The 15,225-nt window shown below is 38.6% G+C and overlaps 2 protein-coding genes and 1 non-coding gene across 4 annotated transcripts; all 3 read left to right on the top strand.

Annotated features, from left to right (window-relative positions):
• Positions 1–2,597: 2,597 nt before the first annotated feature.
• On the top strand, positions 2,598–5,896 carry ciao2b (cytosolic iron-sulfur assembly component 2B). Its single transcript, XM_024439996.2, has 5 exons — positions 2,598–2,835; positions 2,983–3,062; positions 3,198–3,323; positions 3,458–3,503; positions 5,222–5,896. Exons 1-5 carry the CDS (start codon positions 2,709–2,711, stop codon positions 5,326–5,328), a joined length of 486 nt encoding a protein of 161 aa, XP_024295764.1. The 5' UTR covers positions 2,598–2,708; the 3' UTR covers positions 5,329–5,896.
• Positions 5,897–6,779: 883 nt separating this feature from the next.
• On the top strand, positions 6,780–6,852 carry trnaf-gaa. Its single transcript has one exon. It is a non-coding gene; the product is annotated as a tRNA-Phe (tRNA).
• Positions 6,853–12,641: 5,789 nt separating this feature from the next.
• On the top strand, positions 12,642–15,225 carry lto1 (LTO1 maturation factor of ABCE1). Of its 2 annotated transcripts, none has more exons than XM_024439990.2 (5): positions 12,642–12,886; positions 13,001–13,106; positions 13,921–13,991; positions 14,111–14,228; positions 14,484–15,225. In XM_024439990.2, the coding sequence occupies exons 1-5, from the start codon at positions 12,834–12,836 to the stop codon at positions 14,499–14,501; spliced, it is 366 nt and encodes a 121-aa protein (XP_024295758.1). In that variant the 5' UTR covers positions 12,642–12,833; the 3' UTR covers positions 14,502–15,225. The 2 variants fall into 2 exon arrangements, with proteins under 2 accessions (XP_024295758.1, XP_024295757.1); XM_024439989.2 differs by having other exon boundaries at positions 12,647–12,886; positions 14,456–15,225.

Here is a 15,225-nt window from a genome sequence, read left to right as displayed (position 1 = left end):
CATACACTACCGTTCAAAAGTTTTAGAACACCTACTCATTCAAGGGTTTTTCTTTATTTTTTACTATTTTCTACATTGTAGAATAATAGTGAAGACATCAGAACTATGAAATAACACATGTAATTATGTAGTAACCAAAAAAGTGTTAAACAAATCAAAATCGATTTTATATTTGAGATTCTTCAAATAGCCACCCTTTGCCTTGATGACAGCTTTGCACACTCTTTGCATTCTTTCAACCAGCTTCACCTGGAATGCTTTTCCAACAGTCTTAGAGGAGTTCCCACATATGTTGAGCACTTGTTGGCTGCTTTTCCTTCACTCTGCGGTCCAACTCATCCCATTTCATTCACTCTGCTGTCCATCTCATCCCAAACCCTCTCAATTTGGTTGAGGTCGGGATTGTGGAGGCCAGGTCATCTGATGCAGCACTCCATCACTCTCCTTCTTGGTCAAATAGCCCTTACACAGCCTGGAGGTGTGTTGGATCATTGTCCTGTTGAAAAACAAATGATAGTCCCACTAAGTGCAAACCAGATGGGATGACATATCGATGCAGAATGCTGTGGTAGCCATGCTGAAGAATCTCAAATCAAATATAAAATATATTTTGATTTGTTTTACACTTTTTTGGTTCTACATGATTCCATATGTGTTATTTCATAGTTTTGATGTCTTAACTATTATTCTACAATGTAGAAAAGGCAAAAAATAAAGAAAAACCCTGGAATGAGTAGGTGTTCTAAAACTTTTGACCGGTAGTGTACATAGTGAAAGTACAGTATAAACCGACTATAAACCGTTCCAACAGACACAAGGTTTGCAAAGCGTCGGAAACTTTCCGATACATTTCCGGAATTGTTCTGGTAATTTTCCATGGGAAGTTAAACCCTGGAATTTGGAGAATTTTGCTTAAATTCATCAAAAAAGTTAGCTTATAACAAACAGTGAGCCTTTTTTATGGGATACACATAAGGCAATTCTATGTCTTGTGGCATATTTTGGTTCAACTATCCATAATTCAATGGAATTGCAACCCTCTGCATACACAATGCATTCTTCCATCACATCTACAGCGGCTTCTCAAGATCTTGCACACTAATGGAATGCTATTGAGCCCACACTACTATACTGTCTGAGCTAAGGACTACATTCTTTCTGGTAAGTTTTGATTACAATACTGGGTTGGGTGAATATATTTGATATGCCATACATTATTTTTGTTAACTAGTAAATAGTAGCCTAGGAGTCTTTCCAAGAAATGGCCATGTCACAGTCTGGATGATGTATTTTGGGAGAGTGGTAAGCAGCCTGAAACTCCTGAAACCTATAGCAGTAGCCATTGCGCGGATTGAAGGAGACAATGCCATCCTGTCTAATGTTCAGACTCTGCTTGCAGATGTAAGAGGAGAAATCCGTACTGCCCTGCCCACTTCACTGTTGCTCCAAGCAGAGGAAACTGCAGTTCTGAAATATATCAAAAAGCATGAAGACTTCTCCCTGAAGCCCATACATGCCACAGCGTACATGTTGGACCCCAAGTATGCTTGCAAGATCATCCTGTCTGGTGGAGAGATCAACAAGCCCTATGGATCATCACTACCGTGTCTCGCCACCTTGGCCTGGATGAAGACAAGGTTCTTGGCAGTCTGGCGAAGTACACTTCCAATCATGGCTTTGAGATGGAGATGCAATATGGCAGCCGTGCCAACATATCTCATCAGCCACCTGATGTAAGGGACTTTGTGGATCTGAGGCTATTTCCCCTGTTGCCTCCATCATCCTCCAAATCCCACCAACATCAGCTGCCTCAAAGCGCAATTGGTCCTTGTTTGGGAACACACACACCAAAGCACGCAACAGGCTGACCAATACAAGGGTTGAAAAATTGGTGACTCTCCCATTTGAAGAGTCAACTCATTTAAATAAAGTTAAATTCGTAACTAAATTGTTTTTTTTTCTATTGGAAGGATTTAATAATTTGCAATTATGTCTACATAAGGTAAAAGGTTTATGTTTCTGTCTCCATATGATATTGTAAATATATCCAATGCAAAAAACATCTACATTTAAATGGTATTAATATGAATTTCCGTATATTTCCGTTAATTCCCATATATTCCCGTTAATTCCAACGGGAAGTTTCCACCTCTGGATATTCCCCAAAATGTGCAACCCTCACAGACACAGGTGATTAATTGTACAATTATGGATTAGGCTTGACTTTGAAATGGTGCAATGCAGATGTATTCTGAGTCATCAGATGTTACTTATACTGCTACTAAAGATATTAGCTAGAGCTTATCATTTGAGTCTGGTAAAATGCTGTTTTGCCTTGGATTCACAATTCACATGTGTAAGAGGGCTAAATGAATTGCTGTTTTATTTAATAAACATTTTTGCATAAACAATATTTTGTACATGGATCATTATTTTCATGCTTCTGTGTAGCATAACCATTATATATTAACATTGTAGTTCAATTGTATATTAACATTGTAGTTCAGTCACATTTCAGAATTTAAGATGAGTATGCTGCCACCTGCCGGATACATCTGGAAATCCAACATGACACTAAATCGGTGGGCTGCGCCTGCGTACATTTTGACGTCTACAGTTTCCGGAAGTGGATTGTTCAGCCCGTGGTTCAGAGTAAAAAAACGATAGCACAAACAAATAAACGTATTTCTTTAATTTCAACATCACAAATGTCAGGTGGGGCCCGTTTAGAGAACGCGAATCCCTTGATTTTTCAACGAACAGGCGAGAGACTTCAGACCGCAAATGACGAGGACGAAGATGTTGCTGATCCCATCGACGACAGAGAAATATTTGATATCCTTTCTGTGTTGCTAGTTTAAGGATACATCCCTTGAGCTTTCAATGTCATACTAAGTAACTTACCATATTATGCTTAATTCTTTAATAAGAAAGCTAATTTCTCAACATTGTGTTATCAGATTTCACCTTAACCCGTGCTACATCTCATCAGATCCATTAATGATCCTGAACACCCACTGTCCCTCGAGGAGTTGAATGTCGTGGAACAAGTGCGAGTGCGCGTGAGTTAAACTCCTTTCACAACTTTTTCCCCAGTTAGATGTTCGACACAGACACACTTGTGTAGCTACTAAGGACAGCAGATAGTCCATACTGTGTTAGCCTAATAAAACCATCAACTTTATTTTTCTTTATAGGTAGATGACCAAGAGAACACAGTGGGTGTGGAGTTCACCCCCACTATACCCCACTGCAGCATGGCAACTCTCATAGGCCTGTCCATCAAAGTCAAACTGCTGCGGTCCCTGCCAGAAAGGTTTAAGGTGGGTGAAATAAATGAAGTCTGCTTCCTGGTGAGCTGTGAGAGGAAAACAAGCTTTAATATGATTTAATTGTCTGGACATTTAAGATTAACATGGTGGGTCATGTCCATCTATGCCTAATCATATCTCTGCAGATTGATGTGCACATCACTCCTGGGACGCATGCCTCAGAAGATGCAGGTAAAGTGACATGCCTCTGAAGTAACTCAACATTGAGGCTGAGACCAACAATCACACCTTCAAGACGACTGTTGTAGACTTCCCTTTTTGAGAAGCCCTTAACATCAATTCCACAGTAACAGTGATACTGAGACTATGAATTTTCACTTTAAAATGTATGTTAAACAAAATCCAATGACTACAAAGTTAAGCAAATCATGCAACTCTATGCACAAGGACTACTTTTAACAATTTCCACAAATGTTTACAAAAACACATTTACTAGAACAACAGTGCAGAAGAGAATTTTGTTAACAGAATGACCGTTTGTGCTTTTTTGCTGTCATTCTTTTACGGAAGTAAATGTGTTTTTGTGGAAATTGTTCAAAGTAGTCCTTGTATGTAGAGTTGTATGGGTTGTTTAACTTTGCAATTATTGGATTTTGTTTTACCTACCCCAAACTTTTGAACGGTAGTGTGACTTAGAAATGTCCTTGTTTTTTTTGTTCTTTTAAATAACATTAAAATAATTAGAAATACAGTAGATATTGTTAATGTTGTAAATTACTATTGTAGCTGCAAAGGGCTGATTTATTATTATTGATTTTTTTTTGCCCATTTATCCCCCATTTCGTGGTATCCAATTGGTAGTTAGTCTTGTCTCATCGCTGCAACTCCTGTACGGACTCTGGAGAGGTGAAGGTCTAGTGCTCTGCGTCCTCTGAAACACAACCCCGCCGCACTGCTTCTTGACACAGTGCCCACATAACCCGGAAACCAGCCCCACCAATGTGTCGGAGGAAACACTGTACGCCTGGCGACCGACGCTGGGCCAATTGTGCGCCGCCCCATGGGTCTCCCGGTCGTGGCCGGCTGCAACAGAGCCTGGACTCGAACCCAGAATCTCTAGTGGCACAGCTAAGCCCTACAATGCAATGCCTTAGACCAATCGGGAGGGCTAAAAATTGCAGTTTTTTTAATGGAATATCTATGTAGGCGTACAGAGGCCCATTATCAGCAACCATCACTCCTGTTTTCCAATGGCACGTTGTGTTAACTAATCCAAGTTTATAATTTTAAAAGGCTAATTGTGAAGTGGGAGATTTGTACAGGGTACATTTTGCAACGCCATTCCATACCCTGTGGACGGTGCTTAATTGGAGCCAATTTCCTCCTACAACAGGACAATGACCCAAAGCACAGCTCCAAACTGCAAGAACTATTTAGTGAAGAAGCAGTCAGCTGGTATTATGTCTATAATGGAGTGGTCAGCACAGTCACCAGATCTCAACCCTTTTGAGCTGTTGTGGGAGCAGATTGACTGTATAGTATGTAAGAGGTGCCCATCAAGCCAATCCAACTTGTGGGACGTGCTTCAGGAAGCATGGAGTGAAATATTTTCAGATTACCTCAACAAATTGACAACTATAATGCCAAAGGTCTGCAAGGCTGTAATTGCCGCAAATGGAGGATTCTTTGACGAAAGCAAAGTTTGAAGGACACAATTATTTCAATTAAAAATCATTATTTATAACCATGTCAACGTCTTGACTATATTTCCTATTCATTTTGCAACTAATTTCATGTATGTTTTCATAGAAAACAAGGGCATTGCTAAGTGACTCCAAACTTTTGAACGGTAGTGTATATCTTAAAGTGAAGTATCTGAGTGTCAGCATCATCCAGTTACCGTGGAATTGCCCCTATAACTAAACCCTTTGTTTTTGCTTTTGTTCCAGTCAACAAACAACTGGCAGACAAAGAGAGAGTGGCTGCTGCACTCGAGAACTCCCAGCTTCTGGAGGTGGTCAACCAGTGTCTGATATCCAATGCAAGGACAGGCTGATCCCTCCTGATGGATCAATTAAATTCTCCTTAGTCCAGGACTAGACTTAATGTTTCTCTCCTTACATGCTAACTGGACTGGTTGTTCAGATTATGTTGAGTAAATGGCAAATGTATCATGTATGCTGCCATTGTATTATTTTAATCTAACAATTCCAATGTAGTTCTGCTATAGGCAGAGATAACTATACTGTGTGTTTTGTATGTCTTCACTATATTCCTGACATATTCAGTTTAACAGTATTATAGAGAAGCATTATATCCTTTATTATACAAGTAAAGCAATAAAATACAGGGTTATATCTTATGTCATTGAAAATATACCTAAATATTCATGGCATTTGGGAAGAGAACAAAGAAAGTGCATACGTCTCTTATAAATGAAGCAATCTCAACGTACACAATGACATGAAAGCCCAAACACTGGGCACACTGAATAAGAAAGGCCTTAGTTTATAACATATGTCTTGGGGAGAAATTATATATAGTATAATACTTGTGCCATTGGATTTCCATCAGATGCCTTGTTTCATATTTGTCTAAAATAAAATAGTATACAATCTGTGAAATAGCATTTGATTTGTGTTTTTTTAGTGTGGTTGTAAATAAATTAAATGACTTAATGAACAAAAACATTTTAGACAGAAAATTAATGTTTAATGATATTAATTTTGTCATTAGATTAGTCTACATTTATTTTTACTATGGCAGTGGAAGAAGTATTATTTTCGAATTCTCTCTAGGGAGCTTTTAAGAACTTCAGTGCGTACATACGTAATAAGCTGGTCTCACAGGATCAAATGCTACCTTTTCTCCTAGCCATATAGGTAGCAGAGTGGCGCAGCGGAAGCGTGCTGGGCCCATAACCCAGAGGTCGATGGATCGAAACCATCCTCTGCTATGTTTTTTACATGTCGGTATTTCAGCAGGGGGAAAAAAACACAACTTAAAAATATAATGTAAAAAGGCCTTTATGCAATACCGACATACAGTTATGATTAGACAAAATAAAACGAGAGCTTTCTTTACAAAGAATGTATTAAAATGTTTATAAACAATACTATAAGTTATTACAATACATAAACTGTGACTAATAGATGGTTGTGTTAGACCACATTAATATTGCGTCATGCAGAAGGGTACGTGCAAATTTGATGTGCTCACTACCACACTCTCATGGACAATGGATAAAATAATAGGTAATTTTATCTGAGCAGTTCTAGAACTTCCATTACACATTGAGAGCCTGTGTCTGTTAGCAAGACGACTCCAGATCAACTGAGGCTCCTTTTTGTACCAGTAGTCAGTAAAAGGTTAGCCTCATTTTAATAAAAATTCTAACTGAAAGTATGTGTGAGCCGGTGGAAGCACTGTCTTTCTGGCAGTTTGAAAAGAACAACCACAGACCTTAGAAAAGTATGACTAATTCTTATGGGACTAGTTTACAGTGTAGCCGAAATAGCTCAGTTGGGAGAGCGTTAGACTGAAGATCTAAATGTCCCTGGTTCGATCCCGGGTTTCGGCAGGCGTCATTTTTGAGACTGTTCTAATTTAGACCAGAAAACGGAGTTTTCACATTGAGAACCTGTTTAGTATATGTTAAGTTTCATATTGTATGTATTATTTGTTGATGTCTATCATCCCTTTCGTATGATATGTTACGAATTTCCTAAATGTAACGAATTAGCAAAATGTACAATATGTTAAGATTTCGCAAAACGTATGATGTTACTAATTCAAATTTGTCTTGCACAAATGACTTCATTTGTTTTTATGACTTTACACATTTATTTTGGGATCCAACACTGTATAAACGTAATTTACCTGATGACGCGTGAGTGGAGAATGAGCTGCCCGGTGTTTACTAGCACACCGTGCTGCGCGGTGAAACACAGCTTCCCATTCATTTCCAAAGGAAGGAAAGCGGTGAGAGGCGGAGAGGGCGGGGGACCTTTGGGCGGTGCGAAGGTGGCGTGGGAGCCGGTGAAAAAGATCAACGTTTTTCAACTTTATGCAAATCGCTAGCGGCGACCGCTGGGCGATGACCAATCATATCGATTGGTTCCCATGACGAATTTGACTCCACGCTACCCAAGGCTTGGAGACTTTCTTCAGCAAAGATGGCTGACAAAAATGCTATGATGGAAGCACATGTAAGTGGTTATAGCGTAATAACGAATCATGCAAAAAATGTACAGTTGACAGGAATATGTCAGTTAATGTAGACAAAGATTATGCATATTTTTTTATCGTAAAGTTACTTTTACAAAATTCACAATTTAACAAGCTTGCTGCCTAGCTAACATTTGCCAGCTAGCTGGCTAATTTTATGGGTGTTGAGACATGAGTATGAAATTGTAATTCAGGTTTTTTTCTGTTTTAGGGACTCCTGAAACAACCAGCAAACCAGACTGTCGTCTTGTGAAACATGTAATTGTCAATACCTTCTGATGTAAAGAATCTAGCTAGCTAAAGCATTTACTGCAAATTGAATGTACAATTTTGTATGCTTGCCTTGCTGATATTTGCCATGCAATGGAGATAGATTAAATAACGTAGCTAGCTATGTTCTTGCTTATTGTGCAGTGGAGGATTAAAAAAAATACCTGTATGCCTATGGATGTGTAGCTAGTTATGTAGCCGATCTGTGTATGGTCCATAAAACATTTGGTATACATATTAGTTCAGAACCTAGCTATGAACCTCAGCTATCATAACCAGTTGTATCAACTTCAAAACAGTCTGAATTACATTAATGAAACCTATGGATTACCAAAGTCTAATGGTTTTAAATGACTGCTTTGTATTGTCTAGAAACTCACTTGTAGATTTCGCTTGCAGTAGGTCTCTTAAAAAAGAGAAGCCGTGCAAGGTTATTAAACAGAGGTGCCTAGTTATTCTTCTTTTGTTGATATCAGGTAACGTGCACCTAACCCTGGCCCTGATATGCAATGTCTCCAAATGTCCCCTCTGATTTTAAATCAAGATCTGGTTTTGGTATTTTTCATTTAAATGTACACAGCCTGTTGTCAAAAATTGATGGGGTTAGGATTTGGGCTAAATCAACTGATGCTGATGTAATTGTGTTTTCTGAAACCTGGCTCAGCAAGTCTGTTTTTGATAAGGATATTTGTATAAGTGGTTACAATGTTTATCGCACTGATTGGGTTAAGAAAGGTGGAGGTGTGGCTATATATGTAAAAATCTAAATTCCCTGTAAGTGTGGCAAAGTCTGAAACTATTTGTAAACAGTTGTAATTTCTTGCTTTGAATATTGAGTTTTCAAAGGGCTTCTCTATAACTGTGATTGGCTGTTATAGACCACCCTCTGCTCTCTATAACTGTGATTGGCTGTTATAGACCCCCCAGTGCTCTCTATAACTGTGATTGGCTGTTATAGACCCCCCTCTGCTCTCGGTGATGCATTTTCTTCTCTGATGAACCTTATGTCTAAACTTCTTTACAGTGAAATGATCTTGATTGGTGAACTCAACTGGTGTTGGTTAAAGCTGGTGTCTGATGATTTAAAAATGTTTTGTAATTCTATGAATCTTACCCAGTTGATTAACTCGACCAAATCTTAAATGCCCAGAAAAATCTACCGTGATTGATTTGATATTGACAAATGTTCCACATAAATATTCTGCGGTTGGTGTTTTTTGTAATGATTTAAGTGACCATTGTGCTGTTGTTGCTGTTAGAAATACTAAGGTTCCAAAGACAAACCCACGTTTTATTCGTAAGAGAAATGTGAAGCGTTTTAATGAGCAGGCTTTCTTTCATGATTTGTTTTATTTTGACTGGAGCAAGATTGAGCTTATCCCTGATGTGGAAACTGCCTGGAAATTCTTTCATGATGGTTTTTCCCAAATAGTAAACAAACATGCCCCATTCCGCAGGTTCAGGGTTAAAGGGCGGGATAATCCATGGTTTTCTTCTGAGCTGTCTTGTATTATTCACAACTGTAATCTAGCCTGGGCTAAAGCAAGGAAATCATGTTCTGATGCTGATTGGCTTATTTTTAGGCAGTTACGAAACAAGTGTTATTTTCTTCTCAGGAAGGCCAAGTCTGAATATTTTATATGTCTGTTACCACTGATAACCTGAATGACCCTAGAAAGTTTTGGAAGGCTATTAAGTCTATGTCTGGTAACAGTAATGTTAATGAATTACCATCATGTGTTTTGAAGGACTCTGTTGCTATATATGACAAAACTGAAATGCTGAATTGTTTCAATGAGCATTTTGTTTCATCTGGTAGGCTGTTTGATTCAGTGTCCTCTGTCTCTGTACAACCCTGTGTGGATGAACCAGTGAGAGCTGGTCAAACTTTCAGTTTTTTGCCATTCTCAGTGCATTTGGTACAGAAAGCCCTGAAATCCTTAGATCAGAGAAAGCCTGCAGGTCCTGATCTTTTGGATCCCTGCTTTTTAAATCTGGCAGCTGATTCCATAGCTGAACCACTTACATATCTGTTCAATCTAACCCTGGAATGCAATGAAATTCCAAAGATCTGGAAATCAGCATTTGTCCTACCACTCTTAAAAGGGGGAGATCCAACTCTTTTAAATAATTATAGGCCAATCTCAAAGCTGTCACCCCTGGTGAAAATACTTGAAACCCTTGTAAGTGAACAGCTAAAAGAGTTTTTATTTACTAACTCTATTTTATCAATGTACCAATTGGGCTTCAGGAAGAAGCATAGCACATTTACAGCAGCCATGAAGGTTTTAAATGATATCAGCCATTGACAAAAAACAGCACTGTGTCTCACTTTTTATTGATCTCTCTAAGGCTTTTGATACAGTTGATCATGCTATACTAAAAGGCAGAGATTGTCGAGTGTAGGTCTTTCGGAGCATGCAGTTGCATGGTTTGCTAACTATCTGTCTGATAGAACTCAGTGTACTCAATTTGATAGGCTCGTGTCTGTTAAATTGTCTGTCTGTAATGGTGTGCCCAAAGCCTCTGTACTTGGTCCTCTCTTATTCACTATTTATAGAAATAATTTATACAAAAATGTCCAAAATGCGCAACTTCATTTTTATGCTGATGATACTGTTATTTACTGTTGTGCCTCGTCTCTTACAAAAGCTTTCCAGAAATGCTTTTTATACTGTTCAACATACCTTGTGTCAATTGAAGCTTATCAGTACGATTATAACCCTTTTCCCATAGCCAATCCTGGGAACAACAAAATCCTAGGTGACTGGTTGGCCATGCCATGACCAATGATTTATAAGAGAATTAGGCCTTAAGTTATCTAAGTCAAAACATTGATTGTAATGTATTATGTTTTGTTTAAATATGTATATTCCATTTGATTTATAGCCCTGTGTAATTTGAGGTCTTGAAAAGTTAAAGTGAATTATAGGCTACTGGATTAAATAATAGCCATTCACTCATCATTATGACCTTTTTAAGTATTAAAAGTATAAATCATTTCAAATTCCTTACATTAAGCAAGCCAGATAGCACAATTGTTTTTATTTATGGATAGCACACACCAACACGACATAATTTACAAATGAAGAATTTGTGTTTAATGAGTCTGTGAGATCAGAGGCAGTAGGGATGACCAGGGATGTTCTCTTGATAAGTGTGTGAATTGGACCAATTTCCTGTCCTGCTAAGCATTCAAAATGTAACGAGTACTTTTGGGTGTCAGGGAAAGTGAATGGAGTAAAAAGTACATTATTTTCTTTAGGAATGTAGTGAAGTAAAAGTTGACAAAAATATAAATAGTAAAGTACAGATACCCCAAAACACTCCTTAAGTAATCCTTTAAAGTATTTTAACTTAGTACTTTACACCACTGCTTGCACTGGGGAGGGTGCTGAGTGGTGAAGAAAAAGGGAAACAAAAGAAGTAAATCTATGTTGGAAAATAGGAAACCACTAGACTCGTTTTTGGTCGGAGTCAGGGTTTTGGATGAATGCTACTTGGGAAATCCATTTAACGTTTCCAGGAAAATCTGGAATGTGTTGGAAGAAAGTGTGGAGTCGGGGAGAGTCACAAGAAGTGGTCTCATTTAGATGTTTTGTGTGTCTGTGGAGCAGAAGAAATGTGTGTTAAGACTCAAAAAGATATCGGAGTGGAATGTTTCCTGCATGGATTTTCGTAGCAGGGTGCCTTTCAAGGGGGTTATTTCTGTGGTGGTGCAAACTAAAGGCAGAGGGTATAACTGAATACATTGATGGAGTGGTTTGTGCAAGTCGATTGACTTGTATGGTGGACGGAGAAAATAAGTTCACTTCATCCATGCTACTGAGTCTCTCCCTTCTCATACAAAATTAGGTTTCATGAGATACCCTGTAAGAGCTCTTGTGCACAAGACCCTTCCGTGTCATACATGTAAAAATATTTGGTCATGTGTCAAGTGCATGCAGAAGGGAAGAATATTGTATGCTAGATGAAGGAAAATGCTGCACCTGTCGATGTGTACATACACCTGAATTCTTGGAGTGCCCTGTTGAAGGAGAATTGATTTTTTTTTTTTTTTACAGGGACAGTGCACATGAATCAACGTTTCAGTAGCAGTCCCTGGGCAAGTTATTAAAAACAATTACAATATAGACAATCATTGAGCAGTGAGCACACGCAGAGCAACATAAGACAAGCAAGACAAAGCAACATAGCACAAAAATCAGCAAGACCAAATTCATAAAAGCAATAAAGTGTTTCTACACCTCACAAGCTACAGACAACATGGAAAGCAGCAATACACAGCTAGGGATTATGTTCACAAATATGATTGACCTTTAGCCATGTCTTCATGCATTTTGTGAAAGTGTGATATGTGGTGCAGTGTATTCCAGACATGGGAAGCTCTCACAGAGAAAGCGGATTTACTAAAGGTGCTTTTCCTTAAGGGAACTATACAGTCATGGAGTGTCCAGCGTATCACCTATCTGGAGGCGGTGAGAAAATGGGAAGGAACGAGTGGCGTGGAAGAAGCAATGGTAGTAGAGCCACCAATACCAGTGAAGTTTTTTCATCAACTGAGAGATAGTGAAATGCTGCATGTTAAAAAGGTGGACTTTGTATTATTTATTGCAATGGTCATAAACTGTACAGCACAAGCAGAGAAGTTGGAATCATTGTGAATGCCGCTGAACGTTCCTGTCGGTGAACGTAGCCTTATCACAGATGTATTTTGTAGTGGACTGTGATTTAAGAAGTATGATGGTTTTGTTTTTTTAGATATTTTGTATGATATCGTTTTACCCCTTTTCCGGAATATATTTTTTCGTTTTTTTATTTAATACCCCGTCCAGCTGGTAACGGCAATGCACCATTAACATTGGATGCCAACCGCCGTTATACCTAATCGAAGGACAACAAACTCCAACACAGTAGATGGCAGTGATGCGCGAACTAACTGTTGGGCTTTCCAAAGCAATGCTGTAGCCACAAACTAATGTTTGCGGAAGCGAGAGCTGTTGGCTAGGCTATATAGCCAAGTAATATTTGTATTAGGCGATACTCTTTTAATAATATTCGAAAATGGCCCACAAAAGTGAAGATTTATTTGACTGTATACTCATGGCGGACGACAGGTAGGCTAAATACTGCCTTGCTCTAGCTTATTTAGCATGACTCTTGTTTGTTTATAGTCAGCTAGAGTTGTAGCAATGTTTCGTGATTACCGTATGAGTTTTATATGATTTCAGGTTCCATGTAGAGGGGTACCGCGAGGGGTTCGGTGAAGGCACGCGACAAGGAATGATTGATGGTCGGAAACATGGGGCATCACATGGTGCCAAGCTTTCAATGGAGGCAAGTTGAGCATCACTTATCCAGGGTCATGTCTAAATTGACGTCAAAAGTTGATATTTTTTGTTGTTGCATTTGAGCAAAACATAATGATTTTCCTAACCTTAACCGAATTATCCTAACCTACTGCATAAGTTCTAACATGCTACAAAAAGTGAATTCTGACAAGCTGTAAACCATCTAGTGAAAACTAGCTATTAAGAGGATAGTTTACGCAAATTTCAAAATGACATATTAGTTTCCTTACCCTGTAGTAAGCAGGCTATGCGTTGGTTTAGTTTCGCTGTTAACGTTTCTGTTTCCACGTGCTAACGTTTTAGCATTTGTCACAAATCCCATTCGTCATGTGACTTGAGTTATTTTTCGCATATCATGTTCAAATCTTCCAAAAGTATCTAAAATGGATTGTGAAGCTCAACAAAATCACTTAAGATGATTTGAACTTGATACGCAAAAATGTCGAAGACATGGAGAAGGTTCGGGACAAGTTTAGACAGGTAGGACTATCTCACTCAAACCACAAGTCAATTGTGTGAATAAGCTCTTAGAAACAAACAAATGTGCCTTAGACCACTGCACCACTCGGGAAGCTGACTAGGCACTTTTTAATAGCTAGTCAAAACCCCCAGGGCAGGCATGGAAAGCCAGTGTTGTTACCGCAGCTGATTTGTTACTCACAAAAGTCATACATGGTTTTGTTACACGCACATTACATGTATAGGCTTACTGGTTTGTGAAAAAAGCTTTGTTAAATAAGTGTGATTTTGTGTTTTACAACTAATTTCTCCCCAACTACTCCACTCACCTATTTTTATAGGTTTCCTTCTATTATGGATTTGGAATCACTTGGAAATGCCTTCTTCAAAACAACACAGACGTGAAAGCCAGGTTTGACCTCTCATCTGCAGTAATAAAATGCCTATAGCTCATCTACTCATCGGTCACTTGTTCCTGTTGACTTTCATGCAAATAATATGATCGTCAGTTTGTCTATTTTTATGTTTCAGAAAAAGGCTGAAAGTTTTGGAATCTCTACTTGGGTTGATTCAGAAGTTCCCCCATGAAGAACCTCAATATGAACATCTCCAGGAAGACATGGAGAAGGTTCGGGCCAAGTTTAGACAGGTATCTCACTCAAACCACAAGTCAATTGTGTGAATAAGCTCTTGGAAACAAACATGGTTCACTCAAACGTTTTTCATTGTAAAGGTTCATGACCTTTAGATTATCCATGACCTAAACTGGCCACTGGCCAGCAGTGTTTTTCATGCTCTTATTTTGATGTCTAAACTAATGTCAACTGAAAAACTAGGTACTGGTCTTTAGCTCCTCTTAATTTCTTTCACCTTTAGGTCTGCTCTCTGTTAAATGTGCCAACAGACTTCAGTGATTATGTGAAGTCTGGAGGGTCTGGAGGAATATCCTTCTGAAGGGAACTGGCAACTCTAAAGCCCACGGCTTGAGGATCTGAAGGGGGATCCTTGTATGCAACCTTTCCTGTGAAGCATTGTGGCTTTGAAGACAAGATAGGAGAACAGTTGAGGAGGTGGAACCTGCAGGTGGGCCTGCCCTTATGTAAACAGGAGGTCCTGAATTGGTCTGTAGTGTAGTTAACTGACTTTTAATGGTGGAGCATAAAGTATGCTATCAGTTGGTATTATGAAGAATTGGTGTTTTTGAATGACAAAGGTTAGGATATCAATTGGTGGGGCATCAGTCTAGTTTTGAAATATGGAGTGCTACTGAGAACACAAAGTGAACAGGAAGTGCTACATAGGCCTAACTGGTGTTCTATAGTCCTTGATGTTTACTGCTTTGTCTGGGTGGTAAGAGAGAGCTGAGTTGCATCATATTATTTTGTAATTCTAATGATTCTAGATAAATGAGTGATTTTCTTTTTTTTTTTTATCTACACTTTGAAGAAAAAAAAGGTTCCAAATGGAACCAATAAATAAGGAGTCTATTGCTTGCTTTATATATATACCCCTAAATGTTCTATACAGAACCCCAATGAACACTTTTTCTAATAGTGTAGATCAATTTTGAGTGACCTGGTTGAGAATGAGGGATTGCTTAAACTACTGGTTGATGTGAAATAATAATAAAAAGCTATTTATTTCAA

The sequence above is a fragment of the Oncorhynchus tshawytscha genome, linkage group LG12 (genome assembly GCF_018296145.1).
Source record: "Oncorhynchus tshawytscha isolate Ot180627B linkage group LG12, Otsh_v2.0, whole genome shotgun sequence".
NCBI lineage: Eukaryota > Metazoa > Chordata > Actinopteri > Salmoniformes > Salmonidae > Oncorhynchus > Oncorhynchus tshawytscha.
The sequence above is the reverse complement of the archived record's forward strand: the minus strand, read 5'-3'. Positions and strand labels throughout refer to the sequence as shown.